Source organism: Eptesicus fuscus, chromosome 14 (genome assembly GCF_027574615.1).
Source record: "Eptesicus fuscus isolate TK198812 chromosome 14, DD_ASM_mEF_20220401, whole genome shotgun sequence".
Lineage (NCBI taxonomy): Eukaryota > Metazoa > Chordata > Mammalia > Chiroptera > Vespertilionidae > Eptesicus > Eptesicus fuscus.
This window is the reverse complement of record NC_072486.1, coordinates 57,369,225-57,392,856: the sequence shown is the minus strand read 5'-3', so window position 1 is coordinate 57,392,856 and position 23,632 is coordinate 57,369,225. Positions and strand designations below refer to the sequence as shown.

General features: G+C 37.4%; 1 protein-coding gene across 1 annotated transcript in view; it reads left to right on the top strand.

Annotated features, from left to right (window-relative positions):
• NUP205 (nucleoporin 205) overlaps window positions 1–23,632 on the top strand; it is an 85,836-nt gene that overhangs the window by 16,342 nt on the left and 45,862 nt on the right. The window contains exons 8-19 of the mRNA XM_008150502.3: window positions 5,308–5,483; window positions 8,183–8,299; window positions 8,472–8,609; window positions 10,080–10,230; window positions 11,447–11,652; window positions 13,707–13,889; window positions 15,013–15,063; window positions 15,680–15,889; window positions 18,720–18,819; window positions 19,550–19,687; window positions 21,784–21,973; window positions 22,678–22,798. Of these exons, the coding sequence (XP_008148724.2) occupies window positions 5,308–5,483; window positions 8,183–8,299; window positions 8,472–8,609; window positions 10,080–10,230; window positions 11,447–11,652; window positions 13,707–13,889; window positions 15,013–15,063; window positions 15,680–15,889; window positions 18,720–18,819; window positions 19,550–19,687; window positions 21,784–21,973; window positions 22,678–22,798 (1,781 nt within the window). The remainder of the gene's footprint in view (window positions 1–5,307; window positions 5,484–8,182; window positions 8,300–8,471; window positions 8,610–10,079; window positions 10,231–11,446; window positions 11,653–13,706; window positions 13,890–15,012; window positions 15,064–15,679; window positions 15,890–18,719; window positions 18,820–19,549; window positions 19,688–21,783; window positions 21,974–22,677; window positions 22,799–23,632) is intronic.

Genomic DNA, 23,632 nt, shown 5'->3' with positions numbered 1-23,632 from the left:
ATTCGAATGTTGGTATGCTTGAAGTTGTCCCGGAGGCTTCTTACACTATCTTCATATTTTTGGATTCTTTTTTCTTTTTTCTTTTCTGGTTGGGTGTTTTTTGCTTCTTTGTATTTCAAATCTTTGACTTGATTCTTGCATTCCTCTAGTCTGCTGTTGGATCTCTGTATAATATTTTTATTTCAGTCAGTGTATTTTTAATTTCTAGTTGGTCCTTTTTCATATCCTCGAGGGTCTCGTTGAATTTATCGGCCTTTTCCATGAAATTCTTAAAAAACCTTATCACCGTGGTTTTGAACTCTATATCCAGTCGTTTGTTTTCCTCCATTTTTTTCATTTGTGATCTGTTTCTTTGTCTCCGCATTTTTGCTGCTTCCCTGAGTTGGTAGGGTGGCTTTGTGAGCTAGGTGTCCTATATGGGCCAGTAGGTTGGCCTCCCAGTTACCTGAGGTGGACACTCTTGGTGCACCCCTTTGTGGACTGTGTGTACAGCCTTGTTGTAGTTAAGTCTTGATTGTTGTTGGTGTCACTGGGAAGAATTGACCTCCAGGCCAATTGGCTGTGAGGACCCGCTGTGTCTATAATGGAAGAACTGCTGCGCTGGAGACACGCTTATGGGGCAGTACTTGCTTCAGTGGGGCTTTGGTGCTCACTGAGTCGGCCTCTTGAATGTGTCCCTTATGAGAGTAGTTGAAATCTGGTGTCGTCTCACACTGACCACTACATACACTAGCTTCTGGATCTCCAATGGGGTGCAGGTCAGCTACTGTCTGAGGCCACCCTACAGGAGCTACAGCGAGAACTACAGTTTTCTCCTCTTTGCTTGGGGTTTGGAGGTTTTGGAGCTGTCTGACTAGAGCTGCAATTTGTTAGGTTAAGCTGCAATAGGGCAGGCCATTTATATGCAAAAGCTGCTGCATGGAGCTTGGGTGGGTTTGTAGATTGTGTGGGTGGGGTCTCAGGGAGTCACTAGGCTAGGGCGTGGCAAACAGCGATGGCTGCCAGTCAGCCGTCTCCGCGTTTCCAAGTCCCCGCGCCTCGGTGCAGTAAATAATGATTGCTGGGCGCACCTCTGCAAGAAAGCTGCCCTCACTTTCCGACCCATTGGCAGACAGTCCAGCTTCTCCCCGTCCCCAGCGTCTCCCCAGAAACTGGAGTTCAGAGTAATCGGGAGCTTGTCTCCCTTCGGGTTGAAAGAAGCAGCGCACCCAGACACCCGCCACCAGCCCAATTCGCACGCCTCTGTACCTCAGCTTTTCAGTGCTTGTGCACGTCTCAATGCTCTTTTCTTTTTCCTTCTAGTTGTAGAACTTCCACTCAGCCAGCTTTCCCGTGGTTCTGGGTGATAGACGTTTTGTCTTTTAGTTGTAGTTTTGAAATTCTTGTGCGAGGCAGCAGTTTAGGTGTTTACCTATGTCGCCATCTTGGTTTCTCTGAGATTCCAGTGTCTTATCATTTGTATGATTTCAGAACTTTTTTTTATATTTAGTATTTTTATTGAGATTATGTTGAAAGGTATTCATACATCCAAGGCACTATTAGTAATATAGTGATTCCAGACCATTTTGTTTCACAGTTGACATGCTATTCCCAAGGGGGCTGCACAAAGCATTTTTTGTATTAAGAATCTTTGGCCAAGTGGTATTTTTTCTTTTTAAAATATATTGTTATTGATTTCAGAGAGGAAGAGAGAGGGAGAGAGAGATAGAAACATCAATGATGAGAGAATCATCGATCAGCTGCCTCATGCACGCCCCTTTCTGGGGATTGAGCCTGCAGTAACCCAGGCATGTTCCCTTGACCGGAATCGAACCTGGACCCTTCAGTCTTCAGGCCGATGCTCTATTCACTGAGTCAAACCAGTTAGGGACAAATATTTTTTATATTAAAGCTGATAGGTGGCTAATTTGTCATTTGTATGTATGTACAAATTCTGTTTCTGGAGTATATCCCTTTATTGATTTACAAGTCTTATTTCAATACTTTTCGGGCATAAAATTACCCTTTAATCTTTTAAGTGGCTATGTGATGGTTAATCAGATTTTTTTGCTATAATTTACTGTACTATTCCCTGATCTGGAGAGACACCATACAATATGCTATAGTTGGCTATAGAATAGTAAATAATAATAGGATGGGAATCCAGACCCCGTTTCAAGTCCTAGATCTTTGGCTACTTAACCTCTTTAGCTTTACATGCGCATACCCTTTCATAAACTTTGATAATTAGGGATATTATATTAACATTTTTAAACTATTCAAATATTTTGTAAATTTGAATTTTAAAAATTGCTAGAAAAGACTAATTGTTTATCTTATACTAGAGGCCCAGTGCACGAAATTGTGCACGGGGGTGTGTGTCCCTCAGCCCAGCCTGCACCCTCTCCAAACTGGGACCCCTCGAGGGATGTCCGACTGCCTGTTTAGGCCTGATCTTAAATGGGCAGTCGGGCAACTCTCTCACAATCCAGGACTGCTGGTTCCCAACTGCTCGCCTGCCTACCTTCCTGATTGCCCCTAACTGCTTCTGCCTGCCAGCCTGATCACCCCCTAACCACTCCCCTGCCAGCCTGATTGATGCCTTACTGCTCCCCTGCCAGCCTGATTGCCCCTGCCATTCCCTGCAGGCCTGGTCACCCCTAACTGCCCTCCCCTGCAGGCCTGGTTCCCTCCAACTGCCCTTCCCTTCAGGCCCGGTCGCCCCAACTTCCCTCCTCTGCCAAAATGGTCACACCTAACTACCCTCCCCTGAAGGCTTGATCACCCCCAACTGCCCTCCCTTGCAGGCCTGGTCCCTCCCAACTGCCCTCCCCTGCTGGCCTGGTCCCTCCCAACTGCCCTCCCCTGCTGGCCTGATCGCCCACAACTGCCCTCCCCTGATGGTCATCTTGTGGCGGCCATCTTGTGTCCACATGGGGCATCCATCTTTGACCACATGGGGGCAGCCATCTTGTGTGTTGGAGTGACAGTCAATTTGCATATTACTCTTTTATTAGATTGGATAGAGGCCTGGTGCATGGGTGGGGGCCAGGTGGTTTGCCCTGAAGGGTGTCCCGGATCAGGTTGGGGGTTCCCTTGGGGTGTGGGGTGGCCTGGGCGAGGGGCCTGTGGTGGTTTGCAGGCCAGTCACGCCTCCTGATGACCCAAGCGGAGGCCCTGCTATCTGGAATTTATTTACCTTCTATAATTGAAACTTTGTAGCCTTGAGCAGAGGCCAGGGCTGGCCAGGAAGTTTGGCTTCCTCCATTGCCAGGGAAACCCAAGCCTCCTGCTCGCTCCGTGGCCGTAGCCATTTTTGTTGGGATTTATTTATCTTCTATAATTGAAACTTTGTAGCCTTGAGCGGAGGCCTGGGCCAGCCAGAGTGTGCAGGAAGCTTGGCTTCCTCCATTGCCGGGGAAACCCAAGCCTCCTGCCTGCTCCGTGGCCGCAGCAATCTTGGTTGGGTTAATTTGCATACTCACCCCTGATTGGCTGGTGGGCATGGCTTGTGGGTGTAGCTGAGGTACTGTCAATTTGCATATTCCTCTTCTATTAGATAGGATTGCAGAAATGGTTATTTCTTGAAATAATACAGACAAGTTTTAACAAAAATCTCGATTTTGAAAAATTAGTTTCTACTCTCTTCATAGACTTCTGAAAAATCTTATTAAACATTTATTATATTATTTTATAAAGGTATGTTTCGAATTTTACCAAACTATACAAAATTTGTATATACTGATTTTAACGTTAAAACTTAGTTTACATTAAGCTATTAATGCCACTTATTACCTAGTCTCCCATAAATAGTTCTTGAATTGATCATCATGCAGTTTTAATTCCAACATTTATGAGTTCAAGTGAAGGTTTGAAATTATTGTTATTATTATTAATATCTACTTAATAATTTCAGTAATCATTATTAATCCTAAGAATTAGGAAACTATTTTGTTCCCAAGGAGTTTGCATGGAATATGTAGATATGTAGGCTTTATTTCAAAATGCAAAACAAAAACCCTCGGTTTGAGATTGTCCTGCTTTATATCTATTCCTGACCCTTTTCAAGGAAGTGGAAATACTTTCAGTAGCACACTATGTATTTGGTCTCTAAGACAGCCAAGCAGAATAAGCTATGTAGCTGTTCTTTTCTAAAGCCAGATTACAGCAAAGTTAACTAGCAGGTTTATGTATAAAATTTAAAAGAAGTAATCAGCAATGTATTTTTTGATGGAAGTACACAACTTCACCTATGACATACTATTACCAAAAAAATTGAATGTCAGTCAGATCAAGTCTCTCTAGATAAAACTGCTAATTTTTAGTATAATCAGAGGACAGAAAATGTTAACTGCACCTTTGGGATGGGATGCATGCCATACCACATGCCACATGGAAAACTCTACAGGATCAAAGTTCCACTTTTTCAGCAAAGAGAGGACAAGGGAAAAATTTAAGCGATGTAGGAGGAGCCTACAGATGTATCAGTTGATTGCATTGTATAGTTTTTATTTGGATCCAGTTTCAAGCAAACAAACTGCACAAATTATAAAAGCAAAAAGGAAAACAATCTTTCATAACATTTATGAGACAATTGTAAATTTGACTACTGTCAGGATATTTGATATTGAGGAATTATTTTTTAAGATATGATAATGGTATGTGTATGTGGTTTATTTTCTTTTTGAAATATATATGAGTGAAATGTTAAATTGTCTGAAATTTGCTTGTATCTAATTTTGGTAGAGAGATCTAGATGAAATGAGATTGACCATAATGGATAATATTGAAGCTAGGTGCTGGGTATGTGGAGTTTTGTCTTTTTTTTTTTTTTTTAGATAATCTGTTTGAAATTTCTAAATAGAAAGCTAACAGAAAGTCTTTAGGTTAAGATTTGTTTTTCAATTTTTGCTACTTGATTACCAATTAGTAGGACTACTTAAGTAGTCATTCAGGTTTTGGTCTGACTTGTGGGCTGTGAAGACTTTTTCTGAATGATCTAGATAATTTTATTGAGATTAAAACCTTAGCATCATTTTTAGATGTTGATGCTTTAATAATAGCTCCCTGACTACATCAGTGTTACATCGTATATTTCTGATGTAATTTTTTATCACTCATAATGTTACTACGAAAGCATGTGGTTTTCTATGTATTTTTCCAGTACTTCTTGGGGTTTGTGAATTAGAGTTACAGAGTCTTTATTTTGTGCATAGCGCATGCTAGGAGGTTGAGCAATTTTGAAACATCAACAGAATATTATGAGATATTATAATTTAGTTTAAATAACTTTTATTTTGTGTGCTGTTTGTGTAAATACATTTTTAGCTGTGGCTGAATTCACAGAAGCAGATGAAGCAATGGCAGAGCTCGCAATTGCTGACAATGTTTTCCTGTTCCTCACTGAATCCGTAGTGGTGTCAGAAAACTTCTATCAGGACGAATTTTATATTCGTAGAATCCACAATCTCATCACAGATTTCCTTGCACTTATGCCAATGAAGGTAGGTGGAGTTAATTTAGGATGAGTAAAAACTAGTAGAAGAATTTTATAAAATAATTTAAAACTTAGTAATGAACTAATCTTATTTTTGAGAAACTAATAAAATCTTTTAATATAGATTAAAATTTGTAGTAGTTGTGTTACAGCTTGTGAATTAGTTTATGATTCATGGCAGTGAAATAATAAAACCTGTTAATTGAGAATAAGCTAAAAAATATTTCACATTGAGAATGGTTTATAATGAGAAAGAAATAGTTAAATGAAAATGCTTGTATGGATAGAAAATTATTAACACCTTGCTACCCTAGGGATTGATGCTAAGTTGCCTTATGTATATTTTTATACATGATTTGGAAGGCATAGAGGAAAATCTCATTTCATAGATAATTATTTAGACTCTTTAAAAAATATTTTTTTATTAGTTTTAGAGAGGAAGGGAGAGAGAGGGAGGGAGAGATTGAAATATCAATGATGAGAGAATCATTGATTGGCTGCCTCCTGCACGCCACCTACTGGGGATTGAGCCCCAAACCCTGGCATGTGCCCTTAACTAGAATTGAACCCCGGGACCCTTCAGTCCGTAGGTCAGCGCTCCATCCGCTGAGCCAAACCAGCTAGGGCTAGATTCTTAATTATAGTATATAAATGGGTTTCTGCATGGATACAGGTAACTTAATGGATTAAAGAAATCAATACAAAGGCTACTTTTGAATAAAGGGCTTGATCCAGAAAAGATCCTTAGAGCAATCTCAGACAGGTCCTTCATAGCATATGCTCTGTGTGCCCTTTTGTTCCAAGAAAGCCATCAAAGTGGTGGCAGGAAATAAAAGAGGGAGTAAAGCTCTATAAAATAACTTTTTGTGTTTGTCTATTTTAAAAAAGCCCTCTTAAGGAATCTACACTTGTAATGACATGTGTGTTCTGATACCATACCTTTTGAAAAACAAGGCAAATTGAAAAAGTATCCATAAGGCAATAATCAAGGAAAGCAGTGCTTAATTATTTAATGAATCATGTTTATTGAGTTTCTTATGTTGCCAGGTACTATGCTATGAGTTGTGAACAAGTCAAATATGTAGGACATGCATTTGCCTGCCAGCAAAGAATTTATAACCTAGTTGGAGAGATAAGATATATATACACATAAAAACACAAATAGTAATAGTAAGTAAATGAGAAGTATAGGCACTAAATTACTATGGATTTATTTAAGCTAAGTATAGCTCATTTCGGACTAGAATAATCAAGGAATACTTAAAAGGTAGCTTGACCCTTCATCAATCTTGAAGGACTTGATAAAATCACAGAATTTGGAATAGAAAGAATCCTGTTAATCCTTTCATTTTACATTTGCAGAAATGAAACCTTAGAAAGGTTAAGGCTTAAAGTTTTCCCTAATTAGTAGTACAGCTGGGACTTTGGTTATGGAATAATAATGGTATCTGGAAATGAAGGATGAGAGTAATATGATTAAACAGAATCATAAATGGCTTGTGAAGAATAAATAATGAATTTATTCATAATTCTGGGATACTATAATTTTTAAAAATAGACATAGGACTATTTAGGTTGTCTATTTCTTCTTAAATGAGCTTTGGTGGTTTGTGTCTGTCAGTGAATTTGTCCATTCAAATTGATTGGTATGAAGTTTTCCCTAATATTCTTATATTACATTTTTCATGTGTATAGGATCTATAGTGATATTTTCTCTTTCAACCTTAATATTGCTAATTTGTGTCTTCTCCTTCTGTTTCTTATTTAACCTAGCTAGAGGTTTATCCATTTTATTGATTTGGCTTCATTGATTTTTTAATACTTTATTTCACTGCTTTTAATTTTGCTCTTTATTATATTATTCATTTTGCTTTGGGTTTAATATAACCTCATTTTTCTTAAGGTAGAGGCTAAGATTATTGATTTGAAACCTTTCTTTTTTTCTAATATAAGCATTTAATATTATATATTTATCAAGTTACTGCTTTAGCTGTGTCACAAACTTTGATACGTTGTATTTTCTTTTTTGTTCTATTTAATATATTTTCTATTTTTCCTTGAGATGTCTTTGATCAGTGGGTTGATAGTGTTGTTCAAGTCTTTCATATTCATGCTGATTTTCTGTGTACTTGTTCTATTGGAATCTCCAATTATAATTTTGGATTTATCTAGCTATATATTTTTTTTTAAGGAAGAAAGAGTTTCTTATTTCAGTTGGCATTTAGTACACACAAATGTTGTAAGGCAATAGTTCTGAACCAGGGCTGTGTCCTTCAGAGTGTGTTTGGGAAATGCGTGGGACCAGTTTTGTTTGTTACATTAACTATTGCAGTGTTTTTGGTAGTTAGTAGATAGTCCAGGGATCTAAACCATCCTTCATTGTTCAGGATGAGTGAAGAAATGTCCCGTCCAAAATGTCAGTAATGTCTTCATTGAGAAAGCTTTTAGAACAGGAAATCCCAAAGTCTTGTAGTTAGACTCAACTTTTCTATAGTGGAAAATACATTGAAATTTTAAGATACTACAAATTATGGATTTATTTACAATAAAATGTCTTACATATTTTCTTCATGTCATTAAAGTGGGATTGATATTTAAACCGTTTTTTTTTATGTAATCACTTTCAAATGCCTGATTTCTTGCTTTCAGTATTGTTCACCTGTATAATAAATTTACATCTTAAACCATATGTAATACATTTATTAGGTGAAGCAGTTGAGGAATCGGGCAGATGAAGATGCTCGAATGATTCATATGAGTATGCAGATGGGTAATGAACCCCCCATTTCACTTAGAAGGGATCTGGAACATTTAATGCTCTTGGTAAGCCATTTTATTGGGTGGATTGTCATCTCCCTTCTTCCATTATTTTTTCTTTAACTTTGGAAAATTTAATTCTAATTTCTTAAGTGAATTCATTAAAAATGTAAATTTTTATTTAAAAGTAATTTTTGAGTTATAGGCATTTTCCCATAGTCATCTTTACTCTTTGCAGATTGGTGAGCTATATAGAAAGAACCCTTTTAATTTGGAGCTTGCTTTGGAATATTGGTGTCCCTCAGAGCCTCTGCAGACTACCACCATCCTAGGTTCTTACCTTGGAGTGGCTCATCAGCGACCCCCTCAACGCCAGGTGAGCTCTTCCTTTTTCTACTCTGGGATGATAATTGGGAGTCTTGAAAACATGAAAAATGTTTTTTCCTGATGTTATTGCTGTTAACACAAATGGCTACCAATGTAATCTTTAGAAATTTACACCTTTTCCTTTCAAAGGAAATTTGAAACTCTTAAATTTAAGTTCTCATTATTTTGGAGTTTTATGTAGTCAGGTTTTTAGAACATACTAGGTATGTGTCAAATCATTAGAGATGGGAAACGTACCTAGTCTCTTTATGAGTAACTTACTTGAATTTTATTAGTATTAGTCTGTCCTCCATAGGCATGACACTAATCAATACACCTCATTCTTAACAAGTTGGGGAAGATAGAAGAGGTACAAGTACTAAAGGAAGAAGCTTAGAAGTTATAATTGATGACAAAGGGGATATGAGTAAGTAGATAGTGTAGGAAAAGCTAATTTTTTATCCTACATTAACTAAAGTATGATATGCTGTAGCAAATAAGACAGATTGCTACATCTGTCTTTGGGATTTCCTGTTCTAAAAGCTTTCATGTGTTTAATTTCCATTTATGCTAGAGTCTAACATCAGATACCACTTCTTTTTACTGATTTCTTACATTTATTGTTTCATTTTTCTCCCCTTTAGAAATGTTTTAGAGAAGGATTTATTAAAATTCTTAGAGATTAAAAAAAAACTTTATTATGAAAATTCTCAAACATGGAAGAGAGATTAATTATAGATAACACCCAGCATCTTAATTTAATAGCTACTAACATTTTGCCATGTTTGGTTTACTTATTAGTGTTATTTTTACTACTTTTATTGCGCTGGATTATTTTAAAGTAAATTATAGGCATGACATTTCACTTCTCATTGGTTAATAGCTCTTAAAAATAAGCCTGTTTTTCTACATAATTACAAAACCATTGTTACACCTAACAGATTTAACAATAATTTCCAGAGATCTCTACATTTTCAGTTCTGAGTTCCAACTAATGATTCTGAATAATATTTTTAGCTATTGAAAGTAGATTTAAAGAATAAGTAAGAAAAAGCTAGTAAGTAAACTTGCAGGAGTGTAGGTATTGGCTGGAACACAAAACAAAATGTGCTTATGCTACCATAAAAAATTCTATCAGGTTACATTTCTTTATACTAAATTTGATTGGAATTTAGTAACTGATTTCTAGGTATATCTTTGAATTTGCTGGTTAATTTTAGATGGGTAAGTTTCTTCAGTTGCTTTGCATATTTTAAATGTGAATAGTCTGATGTTCTGAGACATTGAGATATTTAAATTGTTAATGACAAGCTTAAAAAAACAAATTTTCACAAGTAGAATACCAGATTATTTTGGCTTTGGGGGGTTAAATCAGAGCACTTAATTAGTTTTAGTTAATATGTAGTCTTTATTAGCTAGTCCCTGTTGCCTTAAATTTAAGATATGCTTTATGTAAACTAATGGTTTCTACCTATTTCAGGTTGTCTTGTCAAAGTTTGTTAGGCAAATGGGTGACCTGTTGCCTCCAACTATTTATATTCCTTATCTGAAAATGCTCCAGGGATTGGCCAATGGGCCCCAGTGTGCCCACTACTGTTTTAGCCTGCTCAAAGTCAATGGTAGTAGTCATGGTAAGAACAATCTAGATGTTTAAATTTGTTGTAACATTCTTGAGTTCAGTATTCCCCTTTCTATTAAAGAATATTGTTTATTTGTGATAGGTTCTACCAGGTGTATGTTATTTTTATAATAACGGAAAGTAACACACAGTGGCTTTATGCATAGTGATGCCTTGATTATGTTCTCACAGGTTGGGGAATTTTACCATTTGCTTTATAAAATACAGTTCAGTTTAAGAAATAAAAATTAATATATAACCATTTTAAAGAACACATCTGGTGCTCAAAGCAAACTATATCTCCCTGCCACTTAATTTTGATGTCTTGAATGAGTGCATGCCTTCTAAATTTCCGTGCTTAATGGTTTTTCTTTCGACCCTCTCCCAATTTCCTCATTTAATTTTCAGACTTGAGTCTGGTTAAGCCAAAAACATGGCAAAAGGGGAGAGAAAGAAATATTTATTAAACATCTGCTTTATTAGGTAGATATTACTTTCATTTTATATGTGAAATTGAGGTTTAGAGAAGTAATTTACCCAAAGTCACAAGTGCTAGTACTTGGGGAGCCATGTTTGGAAGTGTGATCTGCCTGGCTCGCTTGTCTTATATGCTATTGCTTTTGCTCCCAGTGCTTGGTATGTAATGAGCAGTGTCATTACAAATCTAGACTGTTATCTCTCTCTCTGAGAATTTAAACTCAACATTTGGGAATTTTTGGTGGAAGAAGTAGCCCTGTATAGTTACATGACAACACAGAGGAGCTGTCCTGGATATGAAGTAGATAACTAACATCCAGAGTAATTAATCTTTGCATTTACATGGGCACCACCCATTCCTAGACCTGAGGACAGATTAATCCAGAGTTCTAGCTCACAGGTGGATTTTACCCATTTAAAAAAATATTTTTTTTTATTGATTTCAGAGAGGAAGGAAGAGGGAAAGAGAGATAGAAACATCAATGATGAGAATCATTGGCTGCTTCTTGCACGCCCCCTACTGGTTACTGAGCCCGCAACCTGGGCATGTGCCCTGAACGGGAATTGAACCTGTGACCTGGTTCATAGGTTGACGCTCAAGCAATGAGCCACGCCAGTGGGGCCTAACCCATTTTCAACACACTACTTATCTAGGACAAAGGCCACGTTTGTTAAATTTGTTTTCTTCCTCCATTTCCAAGCAAATGCTTAGACATTTTTGAAAGAAAATTCTGTGTTGTCTTCCTTTACAGTTGAAAATATTCAGGGAACAGGGGGCAGTCCTGTTTCCTGGGAACATTTCTTTCACTCCTTAATGCTTTACCATGAACACCTCCGGAAGGATCTTCCTAGTGCAGACAGTGTCCACTACCGCCACCTTCCTTTACGTGGCATCACCCAGAAGGAGCAGGATGGACTGATTGCTTTTTTACAGCTCACGTCTACCATCATTACTTGGGTAAGTAAACCCATCCACAGCATGAGAGTATAATTTTATTCCTTTTAGTACTGTGGCATTTTAAGGAGCCCCCATATTTTTGTGTATTAAGCTTGTATGTCACTAAATTTATTAGTGATAAATTTAGCACATATATAGAATTAGGTTTTGTTTTATTTAGTTTTGTTTCTTATTTCATTTTATAACCCAGTCTTTTTTTTTTTAAAATATATTTTATTGATTTTTTCAGAGAGGAAAGGAGAGGGATAGAGAGTCAGAAACATCGACCAGCTGCCTCCTGCACAGCCCCCACTGGGGATGTGCTCACAACCAATGTACATGCCCTTGACCAGAATCGAACCTGGGACCCTTCAGTCCGCAGACCGACGCTCTATCCACTGAGCCAAACCGGTTTCGGCTATAACCCAGTCTTGACTTGCCTTCTTTATATCCATAGTTATAAGAGTTCTCTTCAGCTGGTCTTCAGGTGGTTCTCAAGGATGGTTGTTCTGTAATTTAGTTGTAATTTTGATATGGTTGTTGGAGGAGGTGAGCACCGCGTTGACCTACTCTGCCATCTTTATGGGAAGCCTCCTATAGAATTTTGTTCTTAAGTTCTTTAGAAGGTATAGTTATGGTAGCCCTGCTTATTGCCATAAGCTTGTAAGAAAATAACAGCCTAAACCTGAAAGAAAAGATTCATAAGGACAAATAAAAATCAGTTGTTGGGTGCTCATCCTTCTAGAGAATTTCCCTGCATAGGTGTGGATGTGTGTATACATAAAGAATGTTTTTAAAATTATGGAGTGTTGTCCCATAATTAATTTATTGTTGACACTATTACAGATGTCCCCATCCCCCTCTTTGCCCCATAAAGAATATTTTTAGCCCAGCCGGTGTTGCTCAGTGGTTGAGTGTCAACCAATGAACCAGTAGGTCACAGTTCGATTCCCAGTCACTGGTCATGGCGCATGCCTGGGTTGCAGGTTTGATCCCCAGTAGGGGGCATGCAGGAGGCAGCCATCAGTGATTCTCTGTCATCATTGATGTTTCTATCCCTCTCTCCTTCTCCCATCTTCTCTGAAATAAAAATATATTTTAAAAATGTTAAAAAAAGAATATTTTAATTAAAAAGAAAAGTTATTTACTGAATTACTTTTCTTACACCAAGCCATCTTACCCACCACTACCAAATTAGTCTTTGTAAAAATACATTGTTTTCATTATATAATATCTCTGCTCAGAAGTCTCTTCTAGTTGTTTCTGTGATTCACTAGAGTAAAGAGAAGTTGCTCAGTTCGACATTCTGACTGAAGAATAGGAATAGTTTTTCTTTTTTCCCCCCCAATAATGCATAACATTATCAAACATCAAACATAACGTTATCCCTGGCCAGGGGCTCTGTTGATTGGAGTATTGTCCCATACACCAAAAAGGTTGGGAGTTCGGTTCCTGGTCAGGGCATATACCTAGGTTTTGGGTTCCATCCCCGGCCCAGGTTGGGGTGTGTGTGGGAGGCAACCTATTGATGTTCTTTTCTCATATCAGTGTTTTCTCCCCCACCCCCTTTCTCTGTCTCTCTCTCCCTTCCCTCGACTTTCGTCTTTCTGAAATCAATAAAAACATATCCCTGGGTGAGGATTTAAAAAAAAAGTATTTCTCATTGAGTTAAAATGGAGTGATATTTGATACCATATATGTTAGTAAATGTCAAGATTGTATCCACTTTTATGTTGTATTACAAGTGGAATATATTACATTGTTTCAGAAAGGATTTTGAGCGCCTCAGTAAAATTTACGTGACCCGGCAGACCATTTATCTCTGCATGTATTATCTTCCATGCTTAGGGCTGTCAAAGTAATTCTACAGAGGCTGTTTCTCTTCCATTCTTTACACTGACTGAGCTAGTGACTTGATCCATTGGTAGACTTCAAGCTTAAACCACTGGCTTACCTTTATTTTAGGACGTCTTAAGCCCATGATGCAGATGCTAGACATTTGCATGATTGCTGGTCATTTTTCTTAGCTTTTGAAAATGTGAAGTCTCTTGTTCTTTTTTGTGTCCAATGCTCAGAGCGAAAATGCGCGTCTGGCACTCTGTGAACATCCTCAGTGGACCCCCGTGGTGGTGATTCTGGGACTCCTGCAATGCAGTATTCCCCCTGTTCTGAAAGCTGAACTACTGAGGACACTGGCTGCTTTTGGCAAATCGCCTGAGATTGCTTCTTTCCTCTGGCAGTCGTTGGAATGCACTCAGGTAGTGTTATGAGCTCTGTATTTATTTACATTAGTATAGTTTGGGAAGTGAGGCTTGATAATATTATAGAAGCAAGAGCATCCAATTTGAAACTTATACCATGAACTTCTCAAGTAGAAAGTTACCATTTCTGTCCTGAGCATTAGAAACTAATAGGCTTGGTTTTCCTCTTGGATCTCTGACAACTTTACTAGGTTACTGGAGACTGGTTCTTCTCTTAAGACTTAGTTTTTCAGTGTAAGAGATTAATGAATGGACAGAATTCCTCAACCCTGTCTTTGAGACCAGGATGATATAAGCCTTCAGAAGTCATCTAAACTCATTAAATGTGGGGAGTGCCTATTTTTCTTTTCTTTAGATGTAAGCCATATTGGAATTTTTCTGTCAAGGTATAGTTATTCTATATATGGTAAAAGAAAAGGATGGACTATACAGAGGTATTTCTAGGAAAATGGTTGGATGGACTTTGTGTTTGTCTTAAAAGTAATACAACATAAGGGGGCCTGTGAATCTAACACATTATTCGTAGAAGCAACTGTTTGGAAGCAAAAAAATATTCTAATTAAGTTCTAACATGTGTCCTCAATATGTTAATGAGACAGTTCTGTTCTTAGAGAAAGACTTTTTTAAAAGGCCTCCACCTAATAGTGTATTCTCAACTTGCAAGAGAGTTAAGTAGCTTGACATGAAATATAATTACTTATACTATACACTATGTTTGCCTCTAGCAAGGTCAGGACAGAACATCTTAACTCAAAACTCTGCCCACATGAAAAACCTATTCTGAACAAGTGTACTTAGTTTTCTAGAACACTGGTGAGATTTCATCCCATAAATCCTTTTAAAATTCATTCCTAGAATGTCTGAGAGGAAATTTGCAGAAAACACATCTTGTGTGCACTTAGAAATTACCAGTTTTCTGAAGCCCAGATAATTGGAAGTTCTGTCCGACCACGACACAATTGCTAATGGAAATCCATGGAGACTTCTCAGTTGTCAGTTCTGATTGACATTGTCAGATATGTGGATGTGGTGGGTGGGGATATGACTATTAATCGCAACGCCACTACTTTTCATTGGTGAATGAGGAATGCTCCTAACTTCTCATTTTTATTATTTTAAGATACTGCAGACCGTAAGGGTTCCAAGCCAGAGGCAAGCTGTTGGTATAGAGGTAAAGTTTTCCTTTTAGTTTGATTGCTATGTTTATACATTCACATGATAGAAAGACTAAGAATTATTCTTACACTATTACATTTCTATAATTTTCCAATTTAATGTATTTTCATTTGAAGGGTTTGCTGGTCAGTGTTGAAACTTTTAATAAAAAGAACTAAAGTACTTTAGGTTTCAGCATTGGAAAAGGATGTTACATGGCAGCCATCCAGACTGAAAGTTTGATTTGAACTCAATTTAATTAGGTTACTTGAGTCAACCTGAAGTGGGTCTTTGTTTCTTTTCTTCTCTCTCTATGCTCCCTCTCTCTTTCTTAAAGAAACACTTAAGATTTTTACTTTTACTTCAAAGTTGGAAACAATATGTGTGAATTTAAAATCCTTCCATCTGATTGATCTAGATTCATATAATACTTTGTATCGCTTCCTGGGCTTTTGGCTAAGATTAAATATATAATACTTTTGTGTTTCTTTAAATGAATAATGGTAATAATCTGTTTTGTGTCTTTTGGTGTGATATTTCAACGATATTAATGAGTTAATGTCTGCAAAGTGCTTGGCACCTTATAGCTGATATTTTTATGTTACCAATTTTTCTTTATTTTTCTTTGGAAGGTTGAACTAAATGAAATAGAATCCCGGTGTGAAGAATACCCGTTGACGCGGGCCTTTTGCCAGCTTATTAGTACTCTGGTGGAGAGCTCATTTCCTTCTAATTTGGGTGCCGGACTGCGGCCCCCTGGCTTTGATCCTTATTTGCAGTTCCTTAGAGATTCTGTGTTTCTCCGATTCCGCACAAGAGCTTACCGGAGAGCAGCTGAAAAGGTTATGTTCAGAGAACTTTTTTTCCTTATTCATTTATTGCTGCTTTTTCTATTAAAGGTATAAGATACTACAAATTCATTTTAGCTTTTGCAAGTTAGTAAGCTTCACAGTCTTAATACTGAAATGTCTATGGTGTGACTAGTGTATATGCATTAAAAATAATTTTGGGCATTAAAACCAAAGCACTGACTTTTAGTGATCAGTAATGTAATTGATATGAATTCACAGTCATTAATATCCTTAATTGAACAAACTTTGACCAAAATGAAACCAAAAATGTTACACCTTTGTCAGTTGAAAACACTTTTTTATAGGAATGATTGAGGTTAGGGATTGAAATAAGTTTAAACTTGCACCGATTTATTTTGACTAGTAGCACTTTTGGCTTAGTGGAAAAGTGTACTATGATCCATTTAAGTGTCTGCCATGAATAGAAGCTGAGGGAGCATTGATATTTATGCACTTTAGCTCTGGTTGCAGCACAATCACAACTGAGTTTATCGTTTTTATCATCTTATGTAACTCCAATTTTAGTGTGAGGCAGGTACTACTAATATTCCCATTTTACAGATGGAGGCTTAGCAAGGTTAAGGAACTTGCCTAAGGTCCAGGACCAGGACTTGAACCTAGGACTCTGCTTCCAGATCCAGGCATAACCCGCTAAGCTATGTAAGAGACCTTTCCAGGTTCTGACATAATTCACTTTAGTTTATCGCTTCTTGGCCTTTTGGCTAAGCTCAAGCATAGTAATTCACCTTAGTTTATAATACTGTTAATTGCCTCACAGAATACCCTTAGATGTATCTTGTAGGTACATTTCTACCTTATTTTTATAGTTTGCTGTTTTTGAACCTATTGGTTTTTTTTTTTTTTTTTGTATTAATTATTATAAGATTTAATTTGGGATAGTTTGGAAAAATATAAGACATTATATCATTTGTAATCCTGTTGCCAAAGGAAAGATAACTACTTCGTCTTTATCCTATGCAGATGTACTTAAGTTGAGATAATTAGTTACATTAGTTTTATTGTTTTTGGCCACTAAACCATAATAAGAGGACTTTTTCATGTGTTAATAATAATTGAAAACAGTCTTTTTAATGACTGCATAATTATTGCTTGTATCTAGCATAGTTTTGTCATTGCCTTATCACTAAATATAGTTTCTAATTAAGTCCCAGGTAACTGAAGTTTTTTTTTGTTGTCAATTGCTTTATAATTTTTTGCTTCTCATGTAGCAAAAATAAACATCAAGAGGGGTATATATTTTATTTAGGCTCTAGAATTACCTTGGTAACATATATTCCCTTAATGGGTAAAACAATAATAGTAATCATGATTCATTAATAAAAGTTATTTTGATGGATAATGGATGCTGATAATTATAATCTCTATAACAAAATGTTCTGATATTTCTTGGGCATTTGTTTTGAATATCTTACTTTTCTTAAAAAGGTCATTATGACCTAAGTGTTCAGAGCTTCAGTCATCCACGCTCTTACCGGGTGTTACTACTCTTCGCCCATGCATGTCTACATTTCAAGTGCTGCTGCTTTCCCTAGCCGTCATTAATTTCAGTTCCTCCCCAACATATTTATCCAAGAAATTTTCCTTCAGTTTTGTGAATCGATTTCACTTGAATGTCTTCTTCAGGTTTAACTTCAGCACTATATTTTAGAACACTGGCTTTTCACAAAAACAGCACTATGGATTGAGATAGCTTGATAAATGTGTAGAGTGTAAGAGGCAATGTGTATATTATCAGTCCTGAAATCCATTATTATGTGGTGATAAACCTTTTTTATTTAAGTAAATGATCTTAAAATTTTTGGGAATATAGAAAAGTGAATAACTTTAAAATAGTAGTTAAAAGAAATCATGATATAGTCCCAATTCCCAAACTCAGCCTTGATAAAAGTATGTGCAGTGAAAATAATGATTTAAAAATAATAATTTATAAAACAAATCTGTGTATAATTACCAAATTCAGCATTTAAAAAATTCTATGCAGTTAATTTTTAAAATAAAGTTTTTTAAAAAATATATTTTATTGATTTTTAACAGAGAGGAAGGGAGAAGGGATAGAGAGCTAGAAACATCGATGAGAGAGAAACATCGACCAGCTGCCTCCTGCACACCCCCCCCCCCGGGGATGTGCCCGCAACCAATGTTCATGCCCTTGACCGGAATCGAACCTGGGACCCTTCAGTCCGCAGACCGACGCTCTATCCACTGAGCCAAACCGGTTTCGGCTAAAATAAAGTTTTAATTTTACTGTCTGTACCATTGTATTTTTCCTGTTACATAGTTTTAAAAATTATTTTTAACAAAGAAGTGATGATGGGTTCTTATGGGGCAAGCCTAGCAGTGATTATGTCTTGTTAACATCTTTGGCGAGAGCCACAGGATAGAACACTGGTCTGGGATTAGAAGTTCAGGGCTTGACCTCCCACATGTTTGCTGCCAAGCTTTCTTGTGGAAACCATTCACTCACTTCACCCGGGAAATAAGGGTGATTAGAGGAGATGATTTCTCAGATCTTTTCCCGATGAGATTCTTAGAGAATATGTGTCCAAATTGGATGTTAATTATAAATGGACTGTGACTAGATATTAAGTGCTTTAGATCTTCTAATGAAGCCCAAATATCTGGTGTAGAAACATTTTTTTAAGAGTAATGCTTCTACAAATGTTTTACCTTGAAAAATTAGCCAGTTCATTATCATTTAGCAAAATAAAGCAAAATGAATTGGGATTCCTATATTGCTTTGTATAAATTAATAAAGTAGCCATGGACTTTACTCATTTCAAACATTTGTATCTTTCTATAGTGGGAAGTTGCTGAAGTTGTTTTGGAGGTGTTTTACAAATTGCTCAGAGATTATGAGCCGCAACTTGAAGATTTTGTAGACCAATTTGTGGAAATACAAGGTAATTAATTCCATCACTTTCAAACAAGATGTCAGCTATTTATAAAACTATTTATAATTTATACATTTTATGTCATACACTAGCGTTCCCGTTGCAGGAAAAAATCCTGCAATAGGGTTTCCTGCTGCACTCTACTCCGCCCCGCCTGCTCTCCTCCCTTGTCCCCCGGCCCGCATTCTCTGCCAGCCCACCCCCTCTCCTTCCTTCGCCCCCGGCCCTGCCTCCGCTCCTCCCTTCTCCTCCCCCCGGCTTGCTTGCTTCTCCGCAGCTTTGCTCCCTTCTGCAGCTCTTGGCTTCTTTCTACGCTGTCTTGATATGCAAATTAGCCGCCATCTTTGTTGGGGTAATTTGCATACTCACCCTGATTGGTTGGTGGGCGTGACTTGGCTGGTGGGCATGGCTTGGGCGTAGCGAAGGTGCGGTCAATTTGCATATTTGTCTATTATTAGGTAGGATATTGTTTCCATTAAAGTAAAATTTTACGGAATGGAAGACGAAGAGCATTGCCTTACAGATTCTTTAGTGAGTTAATGTAATAGGTGACTAGTTGCTATGTGCAGATCAGCATTTTGGGGATTTACTACTACATACTGTTTGTATCATTGTCTCTAAATTGAAACTTGGCCTTGATCTGTTTAAATGCCATTTAATTTATGTCGCATACATTTCTCACATTCAGGAGTGTGAGAAAAATACTAATTTACCATCTCTTGGACTGTGTTCTATTTAGGAGAAGAAATCATAGCCTATAAGCCCCCAGGATTTAGCCTGATGTATCATCTTCTAAATGAGTCACCCATGTTGGAGCTTGCGCTTAGTTTACTGGAAGAAGGCGTTAAGCAGCTGGACACCTATGCCCCTTTCCCTGGTATGTGCCTGCGTGTCTTATGTCTCAAAAACCGTTTTGGTATTTTTATCTTTTGTAAACTGAGGGTTTGAAATAATCAAATGATCTCTGAAGTTCCTTTTCACAGTAAGATTATCTACAGTAGTGTTTTCAGGGAGTCATACAATGAAAATATATTAAAAGTGAAAGCATAGTAAAGGACAAGAGACTCACTATAACTGTCTCACTGCAGATTCTTTATAGGTAATTATAGTGACCTTCACTTTAACATGTTTAACATACTTAACATTTAAATCTAAAGTACTTTTTGTTTATTTTTCCTATAATATTTGTAAAAGCACTTGCTAATAGTGCCTGGTACATAATGTTAAATAAATAATTGTTAATTATTTATTGATTGCTTACTCTGCATTTTGTGCTTTTAAAAGCACATTTTATGTGTTAATGGATTTAATCTGTACTCAAGCTCTGTGTGGTAGATACTATTATTTCCATATAATAAATAAGGAAACTGATGCACAAAGAGGTTTCACATCCTCCCCAGCAAGTGCCAGGACTGTGATTTGAACTTCAGAGCCCGTGTATTTTAAATTTGAATGATGGGATTATAAGTGATCCTTGATTATGTTTTTAGCTTCTTTATTTCCCAGATTTTCCACAATGAGTATGTATCCCTAAGTTAGTTTTTCGGCCTTGGCATCATTGACATTTTGGGCTGAATAATTCTTTGTTGTAGGGGCTGTCCTGTGGATTGTAGGCCTCTACCCTCTAGATGCCTGAGAACCATTGCTCTAAATCATCGATTTTCAACTTTTTTCATCTTATCGCACACATAAACTAATGACTAAAATTCATCGTCACACCAAATAATATATTTTTTGCCTATCTGACAAAAAAAGTTGTAATTTTTTTTTAAATTTCATTTTTTAAAAATATATTTTTGTTGATTTCAGAGAGGAAGGGAGAGGGTTAGAGAGATAGAAACATCAATGATGAGAGAGAATCATTGATTGGCTGCCTCCTGCACGCCCCCTACTGGGGGGATGGAGCCCGCAACCCCAGCATGTGCCCTTGGCCGGAATCGAACCTGGGACTCTTTAGTCCACAGGCCAACGCTCTATCCACTGAGCCAAACCAGCTAGGGCAAAAAAAATTGTAATTTTGATTCCTTCACACTGGATGGCTATTGTTGCATTGGCTGTTGTCATTTTTTTATTTTATTTGACAATCTAAGGGAAAAGAGGTCGATGCCCCTGACTAAATAGTCAGATATTGCATGGTTTAAGATTTTTTTGTGGCACACTAGTTGAAAATCACTGCTCTAAATAGTTAGGGAAAATGTACAGGAAAAGTGACCTAGCCTTAGCCAGTTTGGCTCAGTGGATAGAGTGTCATCCCAAAGACTAAAGGATCCTGGATTCCATTCAGGTCAAGGGCACATACCTCGGTTGCAGGCTCGATCCCGGCCCTGGTCGGGGCACATGTGGAAGGCAACCAATCGATGTGTCTTTCTCACATCAATGTTTCTCTCTTTCTGTCTCTCCCTCTCCCTTCTACTTTCTCCAAAAATCAATGGAAAATATCCTCAAGTGAGGATCAGCAACAAATACAAAACAAAACAAAATGACCTAGAAGCCATTGCATAAAAGGAATCTGAGTCACAAAAATTACCGTAATTTGCATGGCTTAGCAGTTTTGTGAAGTTGCTGCTGAAAGTTTGAGAACTTGAAAACTTTTTGGATCTAGAACTTGTCTTTTGTGTGTGTGTGTGTGTGTGTGTGTGTGTGTGTGTGTGTGTGTGTGTATGTGTGTATGTTTGTGTTTTAATCCTCACCCAAGGATATATTTTTATTGACTTTAGAGAGAGGAAAGGAAAGAGAGAGAAACATCTGTGTGAGAGAGAAACATCGCTCAATTGCCTCTCCTATATGCCCCGATCGGAAATTGAATCCACAACCTGGGTATGTGCCCTGACCGTGAATTAAACCAGTGACCCTTTGGTGTACAGACGGTGCTCCAACTGAGACACCGGCCAGGCCTTATCTGTTTTCCTAAGACTTGACTATGAGTTTCTACTATTCATGTGGAACTTTCTAACGTCCATTTTTGGTTTATAGGGAAGAAACACTTAGAGAAATCGGTACAGCATTGCCTTGCACTTCTCAATCTTACTTTGCAAAAGGAAAATCTCTTTATGGATCTTCTAAGAGAAAGTCAACTGGCTCTGATAGTCTCTCCTTTAGAACAGCTTTTGCAAGGAATCAATCCCAGAACTAAGAAGGCTGATAATGTGGTGAATATTGCCAGGTAAGCTATAGTTGTAGGTAGAAAAATGATGAAATGAATCAGATGGGATTCTAGCTTTGATTTCCAAATCTGGCCAGATCCCTAATGTACCTTTTTTTTTTTTTTTTTGCCTATTTTGTTCTTGCCTTCTCTGTCTCCTGTGATTTTAATTACTTTACAATTTCTTTTTCTTCTTTCTAATTATTCTATGTTCTATTCTAGTATAAAATGATATAATCTTAATGTTGTATGTCTCCTGTAAGGGAAGTGGATGTTTGGAGGATAGGACTGGGGAGCAAACTTTTCACTGTCTATATTCTAGCTTCTGGTTGTTTGCTGGCATTACTTGGTGTTCCTGGACTTGTAGAAGCATCACCTGATCTCAGCCTTCAGCTCTCCATTGCGTCTTTCCTATGTGTGTCAATGTTCAAATGTCTCCTTTCTGTGAGGACACCAGTCATTAGGGCCCTTCCTGATGACTTCATCTTAACTTGATTGACTACCTCTCCAAGGTCACTGTGGGTTTAGATATCAACATAGGACTTTTGGAGGAACACGATTCAACCCATAAGAAGCTGAACTTGGTTAGAAGGGGAAACCATTGTCTAATTTACCCAAAAGTGCTACATGGGGGGGAGAAGCCCTGCTTCTAAATGTTCTTTATTGAGACAAGTGAGAAGCCAAATCTCATTACATTATTCCTCAAATGTTTTCTTGCTTTAAAGATACCTGTATCATGGCAATACTAATCCGGAATTGGCTTTTGAAAGTGCCAAGATCCTCTGCTGTATCTCTTGCAACACCAATATTCAGATAAAATTGGTTGGAGATTTCACACAAGACCAGGTAACTGATTTTGTTGTTGTTAATTTTTGGTGCATCTGAGTTCATATGGAAGTCATAGTGTCTATGGAGGAATTGTATTGTTTGTGGGAAAATTCTCCAAGAGTAAGTGTACTTATGTATGCTGAGTGAAAACCTACTTGTATAAAGAGCTGTGCTTTATATTTGAAGAAATTAACAAATACTACAGTGATATTACGTAGACTATAGAATTGATTATACTATCTATACATAGTATGTGATTGTAATGTCTAATGAGACTGTTGCTACTCTGAGCTCCTTAAAGTAATTAGGTTGTAAGTGCAACTTCTGTTTGTTTTTTGCATCTATTGTTTCACCCTCTGTCAGTCAGCTCTGTTCTGAGTGAGCCTCTGCACTGCTGAGTGTGTCTCACCGTTGGGAGTTGTCTACTTCTATGGATTTCTGATGATCCGCATTTGTGTCACTTTATCTGATACTACTTTTGTTTTTTTTAAATATATTTTTATTGATTTCAGAGAGGAAGGGAGAGGGAGAGAGAGATAGAAACATCCATGATGAGAGAGAATCATGGATCGGCTGCCTCCTGCAAGTCCCCCACCGGGGATCGAGCCCACAACCTGGGCATGTGCCCTTGACCGGAATTGAACCTGGGACCCTTCAGTTCGCAGGCCGACGCTCCGTCCACTGAGCCAAACCAGCCAGGGCTGATATTACTTTTAATATCCTGCTAAATTTCTTATGCAGATTGAGTAGTATCTAATCTCTCAGACCAGAAATATAAAACTAGTGATAAGTAGTAGATTTCTAAAGATGAGAATTTTAGATGTAAGATGAGAATTTTATTTTATATTTTAG